The following is an 11841-nucleotide window of genomic DNA, read 5'->3' as shown; positions in this document are numbered from 1 at the left end:
AATTTACACAAGGCTCCCTTTACACACACACACATACACACACACCCTCTCCTGTTCTAGGTGCATACCCTTTGAGCTTATTTTTTTCTTCACTTTTTTTAATTTCCCCGGTTCTCTTAATGCTATTTTTTAGTAGCAGTGACCTGACAGTTTTAGGTAGATCACTACATCTCTGCCATCCTTGAATTTTATATCCAGGGGTTTTCTCAGTTGTTGGTGTGAAGTATCAGCATTCTAATGAATATGACAAATCTCTGCCCTGAATCACACTGCAGTTTATCTACAGTGAATTGCACAGATGGCTTTCTCTTTTCCCCCAAATAACATGAAATTTGATGTTTATTTTGGCAATTCTTATGTGACCTTATTTACCCTAGACTATTCAGGGCTTCTATTACCATGTTTTGAGTATTTGTGTGGAGTTCTGTTTGTGGACTAATTTGAATGAGAAAATAACAAAATTTAGGACAACAAATGCAGAGTCATTTTTGAGCTCTCTGATCTGATTTTTGTTTTCCTGACAACTTTAGACTACTCAGTTAAACTGTTAGAAACAAAAGCTGTACTTTGGTAGATGACTAAATGCTGCAAATAAATCTTAAAAGACTTGTTGCGCATAATTTCCCTTCACTAGTGAGATTATACTTATTTGCTACTTTCACTGATTTTTTTGAGCTCACAGTTTAAAGAAATAGATTAGTCTAATCATTCAAGCCAAAGGAACTGTTTTAAAATCTAGCTTCCTTGTGCAGTCCTAGATTGGTGTGTAAGTGTCCTTAGAATTATTTCCCCCTCACCAGTCTATGTGGCAAAATATACATAACATGAAATTTATCTTTTTTTTTTTAAGTACATAGTTCTCTCGCATGAAGTACATTCATGCTGTTGTGCAGCCACCGCTGCCACTCACTCTCACTTCATATTCCCCATTTGAAATTCTGTATTTCATACTTCTTTTTTATAGTTTGTTCATCAAACAGAATAGTTCTGTAAGCAAAGTATTTGAAAAGTGGCGTTAATGACTGGGAGTGGGAGAGTAAAGTTATGTCTTCATTTGTGGCATTGTCCCTTAACCTCTACTTTTAGAGCACCCTAAAATGATCTAAGAAATTCTGTAATACCTCATATTACAGAATATAAGCTGTATAGCTTTTTTGCTTTCTGTTTAATTAGGTATAATTTACAGAAAAAATCTTCAATTTTCAGTGTACAATCAAGTTTTGATAAGTGTATGTAGATATTTACCTACTAACGCAGTTATGATATAGAACATTTCCATGATCGCCATGAGCTTCCTAATGCACTGTGGTAGTCATTTCCTTCTCTCTACCTTCAACCTTAGCCACCACGTGTGTTCTGCTTTTTGTCACTATTCTTTGTCTTTTTCTAGGATTTCATATAAGTGGCATCATTTTGCTATATCAATAGGTTCTTTCAGTTAGCCCGATGCTTTTGAGATCTACCTATGATTTTGGGTTTTTGTAATTCCTGTTTATTATTCAGTAGAATTCCATTAATTTGATAGAGCACAATTTGTTATCCATTCACCAGTTATTAAATACTTGTCTCATTTCTTGTCTTTAACTGCTATAAAACTGCTGGCTGTAAATTTGTTTGTGAACTTACGTTTTCATATATTTCACTCAAAAGTGGGATTGCTGGCTTATATGGGAAGAGTATGTTTACAAGAAACTGCCAAACTCATCAGAAATGGCTATAACACCGCTTCCCCCACCAGCAGCCTATGAGTTGCAGTTATTCCATGTCCTCTCTAATACTTGATATTTTTAGTCTTAACTGATTAGCCATTTTAGTAGGTGTATAATGGTATTTCATTGTGCTTTTAATTTGATTTTTCTGATGACTAATGATGTTGAAAATCTTCCCATGCACTTTGTACAACTTTTTAATTTTGTAAAACATCTGCTCAGCCCTCTTGCCCATTTTTAAAGAAGTCATTGCTCCTGTTAATACTTAATGATAAGAGTTATATGATATGGATATCTGTCCTTTATCACTTACATGTTTTGCAGATATTTTTCCCAGCCTGTGCTTTGACTTTTTTTTTTAAAGATTTATTTATTTGTGCATACAGAACTGAGGTACAGGCCAGAGGCGCAGGGCGGCAAGAGGCTTCACCAGAGACAGAGTGGGGAGCAGAACAGGCAGATCAACGAATTACACTGCTGAGGGGAGCAGCGGGTGGATCAGGAGAGGTCTGCCAGCCATGTGGTCACCTTCGGGGCAGGCAGGAATCGAACTCACTTGGAAGTGGCTTTAGCTTCTTAGTGCTGTGCTTTAACCCTCTGCACCACCAGGGAGGGCCCCTGTGCTTTGACTTTTAATTTTAACAGTGTCTTTTGAAATGCACATGTTTTAAATTATCAGGTGCAATTTGGCCTTTTTTTCCCTTCATAATTCTTTTATATCCTGCCTAAAAAATAGTTGCTTAGGGCCCTCCCTGGTGGCGCACCGGGTTAAAGCACAGCACTGAGAAGCTAAACCTACTTCAGCATGAGTTTGATCCTCGCCAGCCCCCGAGGTAGTCCCACATGGCACAGCAGACCTCTCCTGACCCGTCTGCTGCTCCCCTCAGCAGTGTACTTTGTCAGTCTGCCTGTTCTGCTCCGCACTCTCTCTCTGGTGAAGCCTCTCACCACCCACACCTCTGGCCTGTACCCCGGTTCTGTAGGCATAAATAAATCTTTCTTAAAAAGTAAAAAAAAAAAAAAAAAAATTGCCTAGCCCAAGAGTACAGATTTTCTTGTTTCCTTCTAGGTGTTTTATAATTTTAGCTTGTTCATTTACGTCTGCAACTCACCTTGAGTTATTTTTTGTATGTAATATGTGGTAAAGATTGATACCTGTATCTTCTAATGTGGATATTTAATTATTTCAGCACCATTTTTACAAAGACTATTATTTCCCTGAATTACTGAATTGCCACTGAATTTCTTTGGCACCTGTGGGAAAAAATCAATTAACCACATATGGATGTGTTTTTTTCCAATTGGTCTTACTGTCATGGTCTGTATCCCAATATCACACCACGTGTGATATTAGGTCCTAAAATCAGGCAGCTTTGTTGTTTCAGCTTTTTTCATTTTCAGTCTTTTTTAATATTCTTGGCACTTTGTTGAGCTATCATAGGATTATGTTGAATCTATAATTTGGGGAGACTGACCTCTTAAGAATCTTGGGTCTTCCATGAACATGGAGTCTCTGTCCTCCATTTAAATCTCATTTAATGTCAGCAGTGTTTTATATTTTTCAGTGTACAGATTTTATACATCTTCTGTTACAGTTATTCATAAATAATTCCCAGTTTTGATCCTGCTATAAACTGTTTTTCAAATTTTGATTTACAATTGTACATTCAGTTTATTTGGGAATATAATAACTTTCTGCCTGTTGATTTTATATCCTGCAATTTTGCTAAAATTACTTTGTAGTAGCATTTTAGGGGGTAGGTGCCTTAGCATTTTCCACTTGTTCAATCATGTCGTTAACAAACAGACTTTTAATTCTTCCTTTCCAATCTGTATGCCATTTATTCTTATTGTCCATCTCAGTTGTAAAGATGTAATCCCCATGGGCTTCCCATCACCAAATCACCTGTGTGTCATTACCATAGTCCAGTGCACCCCCTCTTCCCCCAATTACCTGTTCCACCTCTGTAAAATATCTCTAGTATATAGTTGTTCGTTATTATTACTATTTTCTCCCGTGGTTCTTTATACTCCTGCTATGAGTGAAACCATCCGGCATTTTTCCTTTTCTTTCTGGTTTATTTCACTAAGCATGATCCCTAGTGGAAGGCTTTATTTTATTATAACATTATCATTTGTTTATTTCATATAACATTGAATAAATTCAATTCTTTTCATTGTTGATTAAAAAACCCAAATTAAGATACATTGAAGGATTTTGAAATGTTTGTTCTCATTTAATTTGAGAAAAAATTTAAAGTATGCTAACATGCTACTCTGTGGTGACTTAATTTAAAATCTGTGAGACAGCTGTGATTATGTTACTTGGTTCTTCTGTGAGAAACACTTCATAAAATATGCTAGCTCAGAGGAGAATAAATGCTCAGTGTAGGAAGCTCTGAATCTAAAAGTTTAATACTTTAAGTTAGTGGGAAAATCTTTAAAAAATGGTTTGATGGATATAAACATTGAATAAAAGGGAACTTTGAGAGAATTTGCCTTGGAGTGAAAGGAGGATAAGTAATCACAGGCTCTCAGTACAGGTCACCCTTAAGCAGCAGGAGTGCTAATTGTGCAGGTCCACTTACGTGTAGATTTTCTTCTAAACGGATGTGTAAACTTTTGGCTTCAGTAATTACAGATTTTCTTTTCCTCTAATTCACTTATAAAACTACAACCTGTAAAACATATAATATACAAAATACATGCTAGTAGACTGCTTATATTACTAGAAGATTCCAGTCAGTAGCAGACTGTTAGTATTTAAATTTGGAGCAACCCAAAATTACACTTGGATTTTCAGCTGTGTTTGGTAGAACCTCCCTAGTAGTTCAAAGGTCAACTGTAAATTAGCATATGTTTATCAGTATGTGATAGTTTGTTACTACTATTTAGTTTTTATTTCAAGAAGGGTTATCTGCCTCAAGAAGGGAGGTATTTAACAATAAGGATCTGGAATAAGACTTAAAAGTACATATGTAATTGGAAATGAAATAAATTGAACCACTTTATTAACTCTTATAAATAATGCTTTATTTTATAATTGTTAGTGGAATGAAGTCTCTTTACTGTGTCCACTTTTGGAATTGGTTTTACTGACTGTCTTGATTTTAGAGTGTATGAAAGCAGTTATAGAGCCTCAACACTTTAGTAAACTTAGAGTTTGCTGTGGGCTGTCAACTGCTTTTTTATTTGTTTTGCCCCTGCTTTTAGCTAGGTACACAATCTGCTTTATTTTTTGGTAGGACTCTCTTAACACTTACTTACACTTCATTTCTATGTGATTATTACTCAGTGTATTTTATGGCTTTGAGTCATAGTGGTATGAATTACTTATTTTTACTTTTGGCCATACTTTATAAAGAGGAAGTATTACTATATCTCAATAACCAGGATGTTTGAAGCCTAATACCGGGTCTGGCTGTTTATTTGCCACGTATGCTTTGCTCTTCACTTATGCAAGCCAACTGTAGTTCACTTGTGGTTAACCCTGAAAAAAGAACTGTGGTTTTGTTTTTATCCTTAAATTGAAACAAAGGGACAGCGTATATTAACTTGAATCAAAACTCCCTTATTTGATTATTATGGTTTGCATTTGCTTTTAATGTTTTTCTTATCTGAGTAAGCTTAGAGTTCAGTTTTATATTTAATTTTAGACAGGGATGATGGTGTAAATATATGTGTTTTGTAAACCCATTACAACCAAATTAATATTTGAATGAATAGTTGCTTACAAAAATATCTCTGCAAGTTTAAAAAATACTACTTTTCTTGAGTTACTTCTGAGTGTTGTTTATGTATTAAATATGAAACTCTAAAGCTATAGAAGTGGTGTGCATTCTGGAAAAATCACATTCTATTGGAAGTAATGCTGAAAAAGTAATTAGGAATGTGACAAGACACATGTAAAAAGTAATTAGGAATTTAAAATTCACATACAATATTAAAATTAAAGTACATTGAATTTAAAATTTAATAGCTGCATGTGGATTCTAATTATAATCAAAAACATTTGTTCCCTGGAACTCTTTCTCAGGAAATGAATCATCAGTGAGTACTGAACTTTTCAAATTACCTGAAGGATTACAGCCTTCGATGTTTTTTGTATTCTTCAGCTTACTATAATGTTTTTTTTAATCTTTGCCATTTTGATGATTGTGTGTTTAATTTCTTACCTCTCTTTTCTGCTGCTTTGAATTTAGAATCTAGATCTTTGCATTTAGTAAGAAGTGGTAGAATAGATTTGTATATGACATTGGGAATAGTTTTGCTGAACTTCAAGAATTAAGAGTCATTTGATCATGTAAGTATAAAAAAAAAAAAAACAAATCCGACTCAAGTTGTGAAGAATCAGGCTAGTCTTAGAAACTTTGTCCACATAATACTCAGTGAATACAAGAATGGGATGGAACAGTACGTCAGGTTGTGAAGCTAGAAAAAATCTCAAGTATTTCATAACCATTTAAATTGTTTTTCAAATATTAGACTAACAGCAACTTAATGCAAAAATACCAGCGTAATAATAAAGCTGATAAAAGTGTTTCAAAATTAAAGAACTTGTGTGTTAACTCTGTTTAAGTAGAATTCTAACACTAGCCACCGTGGGAATTGGGATTCTAGACCAGAATATAAATGTAAACCTTTTAAAATTTGCCCATGCATTAAATGCTTTTTCTGATGGATATGTACAGAGAATTTTTTAAAAAGAGCAAAACTAATACATCATACATTGTAATTCAGAATGTTAGAGACTTTGAATTAAAGTGTTATTTGTCTGGGAAAAAGCACTTAGAGAAATCTGAATAGTGCTTGCCTGGCTTTCATCATATTGTATAACTTGATACTGAATAGACATCTTTTCTGTACTTGTTTGTACTGACACACTCATTCCACAGTTTGGATCAGCTTTAGCTATTTTATACTTTGCACTCCATGTCATGAAATATCTCTGGGATTCCCTTTCAATGGGAATTTTTTTTTTAAATAATATAATAGTTTATATCATTTTGTGCATTTTTTCATCTCAGTTGTAATCCCTGTGGGTTTCCCATCACCAAATCACCTCAATGGGAATTTTTTTATGGGCCTCATTTCCTCTGTGACATCTTCATCCTTTCTGTTACCTCTTTCTTCATCCTTGACAATGTGACCTTCACTTAGTTCCTGTGAGTTCATGTTTAGGGTCTCAAGTGGCATTGTGTCAACATTCCATGGTAAGCTATTTAGTCCATTACCCATTTATGTTCAATTCCAGTTTCACTTTTGGTGAAACTTCATCCCTTTGCTGAACTTTCATTCTGTTTACTGATTTCCACTTTGATCCTTTTTTATAAAACTATCAAACTGTCAGTAGGATTATCACTAGGTGAAAGGGGGCATCACAACTACATTTGCTGTGTATACACTCAAAATAGATACAGTGATCAGTCACAGACTTTCAAAGACATAATGATTGATCACTGGTTGTTATGAGATGTTACTTCCATAGCAATTGTGGGTTAAGAATAAGCAGCAGAGCTTGGATTTTAGGCAATTACTTATAGTTAATACACAGTGATACCTGAATTTTACCTATGTTGCTGAGTTTTATTTAACTTAATAGTGAAACGTGTGACTGTGCATAGAGAAAATTACTTGTAATAACATAATTGACAAAAATTCGAATGGGAATTTCCTGAATAGGGAAAAGTATATAGTATGTTAATCCTGTTATTGACAGTCAGGAATCTACAAATATTGGTTAAAATTGAAACATGTAAATACAATAATTCTAACCTCTACACTTTACTCATAATTTTAGAAAACTTTTTTAGGGGTCCTCACCTGGTAAAGAAAATAGAAAGTTCATCGGCTATTTCTTGTTTCTCTCCTTTTCTGTTAAGACCCACAGCCAGTAAATGAGAAGTTCCATTTCAGTATCTATGAAGCAACTGCCCAACTTAAGGAACGTACCCATCACTTAGGCCCTGTATGCAGGGCCGGCAGCTTCATCTCCCATCACTTTGGGTATTAGCATCACTCCCCTTAAAAACTGTCTTCATTCCTAATGCCCATGTTGTAGGCAATATAGCTTCATTTTCCACATTCCACTCATTTTGGTACTTGAAGTTTTCTTGTCCTCAAATTCAATTAAAAAAAAATTAATGCAGTAGGGCTGTGTGTTTGTAGTGGATAGAAGATTCTTGCATGTACTTCATTATTTAGACTAGGAATACTCTCATGTCACTTTTAAAAATAAAAATCTTACTTGGCAATAGTAAATCAAAATAGTAAATAGTAAACTAGGTTTACCAATAATAAACCCAATAAGAAATTTATTAGATTTTGAGACCTATAGGAAGAAATTGAATTCATAAAAGATGATATGAATTAACATTGATGATATGAATTAACACTGATGTTTTATACTCCAAAATGGAAATATTCAGTTAGTAAAGATATGCATTCTTCTCTAATTAGACTTTTGCAGTTAAAACTTTAATGGTATTATAAAGAAATATTAAACTAATCCAAGAGAATAAACTTGAAAAAGTAATAAAAATAATTGAAGGGAGAGAATTGCTGTACTACCTGTTGTAACAATAGGATAGTTAAGATGATCATATTGGAGTATGAAATAAGACTTTAAAATAGAGACAATGGAAATGTATGAATAGATAATTTTGAATGATGTTGTATTTCATTTAGGAAAAGTGGATTGTTTAAAAAATGGTATTTAGAAAAGTGGCTTTTATAGCATAGGATTGTTTCATTCCTAGTTCACATAAAAATAGGCTATAGATGGAATAAACATCTAGATTAAAAAAATAATATGGTAAGAGTACTGTTTGCATAGGCTCAAGATAGTCTTAAGCTTATTAGTATAGTATTACATCCTAGCTAATTTTAAGTTATCATTTCATAGTTATTAAAAATAAAGTACATCCTAAACAGCCTAACCTAGAAAAAACCCACTGTAATTTAAGATTCTAGAGCAGTATGAGTCATCTGTAAATAGAATTTTGCATGATGTATGCACATGTATTTGAACACTTGAATAATTCTGAAATATAAATGCCAGCTATAGCAGTAGCACCTCTGGAGAGTGAGATTGGATGGAAAGCTAGCAGATTTCCAGAATCTTAAAGGAATGAGCATTCTAGACAATTAAACATTTTTTATAACATTCCATAGACTGTCAGTAGAACTTGTGGCTACGCTTTACATTTTACTTTTTTTTTTTTTTTTACTGTGAGAGATTTTATTTTTTAAATGATGTTTGCTTTCTGTTATTTTTTGTTGTGATTCATTGAAGTATTTTTTTGTAGGAACACGCTTACCCAGCTGACGAACTGATGCCTTTAACCTGTAGAGGTCGTGTTAGAGGTCAGGAGCCAAGTCGGGGTGATGTTGATGATGCTTTGGGAAAGTGAGTATTAATACAGGGATCATAGTATCCTTACGCCTCTTAGAGGCAGTTTACTATCTTATTTCTGAATTTTAGTTAAATTTCAGTGACTGTTTTAAGTATTGAATTAAACTCCTTTATTCCCTTCTGTTTTGTAAAAATTAATCAGTTTATCTCTTAGATTGATAAACGTTGAATGAGTTGTTTCTTAAATTGTATGCAACATAAAAAATATATTTAAAATATTTAATACATTTTATCATGCTGATGCGTTAATATTTAAAATTATCTATTGAATATTTCTATTTATCTTGAAAGATATGTAGATACATGCTGAGGATAAATGTAATGTTAAGATTAGTGCTATCAGTATTTATAGGTGGCAGTGTATTATAGAGATACATATAAGTACCAGTAACTTTCTATATTTGTGGCTAAATAAAATATTTAGAATTCTAATGTTTTGTGTCTTATACTTGTTTTTTAGGTTTTCCCTAACACTGATTGATTCTTTGGACACTCTTGTGGTAGGTTTGATTCTTCTTGGATTTAATTTATGACATAAATTTCATATGTTCACTCAAATATTATCAATGTTATTGTTATGCAATAAGTGTGAAGTAGAAGCCTTCAGAATTTAAGACATTTTGATCTTTGCTTTTAAATAAACTATTGACATTATTGAATGTCAAATAAAATGTCAACTTTCATAATGGCACCTTACTCAGAAAAACTTCATTCCCCTTAATCAAGGTGGTTGAAGCTATTGGAGAAAAATAATTCTAGAAAATACCACTGATATACTTGTTTCAAAATAGTACATCAAAATGACACTGAAATTGTTCATTAGGTTCTTGTTTATATACATATGTGTGTATACAAACTATCTTTTTCCCAGCACTAATTTTTAGCAGCAAATGATCACTTTAGTGTTTCCTTTTCAACCTTAATGTGATTCAAAATCATTTCAGTTAATTTTGGTGTGCATGTTTTGTGATGGCAGAGGGAGGGGAAAGATTGAGTTCCAGATTTTTCTATTACAGTATTTTTCTAATTTTTTAATCTTAGTATACTTCCTTGCTCTTTATATAAAGTAGGAAGGTTTCAGGGTTTTCCTTAAGGTATAATTACTCTACTTTGAGTTAGTGCTTCAAGTACCAGATAACATTTAGAAAAAAACAATCTTTGGAGTGACAAATTTTTCAGAACCAGACTTTCATTTTCAGTGTTCTTCTTTCAGTGGGCAATTTTTCTTCTTTTTGACCAGAGATAATTAACAATACCAATGCCTGTGAAGTTTTAAGTATTATCTCTTTTTCTCAATATATTACTACTTAGTTGTTCTGGAATATGACGAGGCATTATTTTTTGACAGCTTCTTTTTGCTTATAAAAATGCAGGCATACTGAGACAACCTTTTTATTGAAAAGGCCAGGGTTGTTTGGGTCTTTGTAGCTGGGTCAGGGTTTTGAAACTTCATTTCTCAAAGAGTAAAAAAAGTGCAAACTACACTTTTTAAAAAATTTTATTTATTTGTGCATACCATAACTAGAGTATAGGCCAGAGGTTACAGTGGATGAGAGGATTCACCAGAGACAGAGTGGGGAGCAGAATAGGCAGGATTGGCTGAACTACACTGATGAGGGGAATAGCAGGCGGGTCAGGAGATGTCTGCCATACCATGTTGGTCAGCTCCCTGGCAGGAAATCAAACATGCTGCAGTGGCTGCAGATGACTTCACACTGCTGCACTTTAACACCAGGAAGGGACAGAAAGTGTGAACTATATTTTAATAACTGGAAACAAGAGAGAGAATGTTATATGCCTTATTTTTGCTTTAGTGGTCCTAGGGGCGTCTGTTAAAAAATGGGAAGAGGAAAAGATAAAAAATGTTCTGGGATACACAAATTCTACTCTAGGAGAAATTTAATGGTGTATTTATTTTTAGCTGTTGCTGCGTTATACATAAGTCTATTTGACAAGGGAAAGTAAGCATGGAGCTATAGCTCTGTGTTAGGATCACAGGTGGCTATAAATTTGCTTCTCTGTTATCTTGGTCTTAAACCTCTCATATAGTAGGTTCCCTGTCATATCTCTGTAAGCCCTTGGTTGTTTTCATTAAATCTGGGCCTCAGGTAGCATGTGTGTTTTTAAGATATTTATTAGAATAGTGAAAAAGCTTAATAGTTATTAACCTTTCAGATGACTCTGATGTATGCTAAAGTCTGAGAACCCATATACCATGATGCAGTGGTTTTTAAACTTCATTTACTATAATTCATTTAGGGATCTTACTAAAACAGATTCTGATCTGGTAGACCTAAGTTTGGAACTAAAAGTCTGCATTCTGATAAATTGCCACATGGTGGCACTGCTGCTGGTCAGCTGACCCCACTCAGTCAGGTGTTGGACGCCTGAGTTCTGGTCCTTGTTGGAGAGACAAAATGGAATCATATTCATATGTGAGGACGTTTTAAATTTCAGTTTTCCAACTGCAAATAATTTAAGGAACTTAATATGAGGCCTGAATTCACCCTTTGCTCTCAACTAGGGGCTTAAGTAACTCATTAACTAATGATGCTGTTAGAATGACTTTTTAGTTAATTAGGGAAGAGAGGATTTTCTTCCCACATTTATTTTCCTTTAAAACAACTAGCATTGTGGCCCTCCCTGGTGGCGCAGCGGGTTAAAGCGCAGCACTGAAAATCTGAAGCCACTTCCGCATGAGTTCGATTCCCGCCTGCC

General features: G+C 33.9%; 1 protein-coding gene across 9 annotated transcripts in view; it reads left to right on the top strand.

The window, feature by feature from the left end:
- EDEM3 (ER degradation enhancer, mannosidase alpha-like 3) overlaps window positions 1-11841 on the top strand; it is a 64179-nt gene that overhangs the window by 7507 nt on the left and 44831 nt on the right. For all 9 annotated transcript variants that reach the window (XM_004688566.2, XM_012729227.1, XM_012729228.1 and 6 more), the window contains exons 3-4: window positions 9017-9117; window positions 9584-9623. In XM_004688566.2, coding sequence (XP_004688623.1) covers window positions 9017-9117; window positions 9584-9623 — 141 coding nt within the window. The remainder of the gene's footprint in view (window positions 1-9016; window positions 9118-9583; window positions 9624-11841) is intronic.

This window comes from Condylura cristata, unplaced genomic scaffold, assembly GCF_000260355.1.
Source record: "Condylura cristata isolate star-nosed mole 26May11 unplaced genomic scaffold, ConCri1.0 scaffold00024, whole genome shotgun sequence".
NCBI lineage: Eukaryota > Metazoa > Chordata > Mammalia > Eulipotyphla > Talpidae > Condylura > Condylura cristata.
This window is presented reverse-complemented; position numbering and strand designations above follow the sequence as displayed.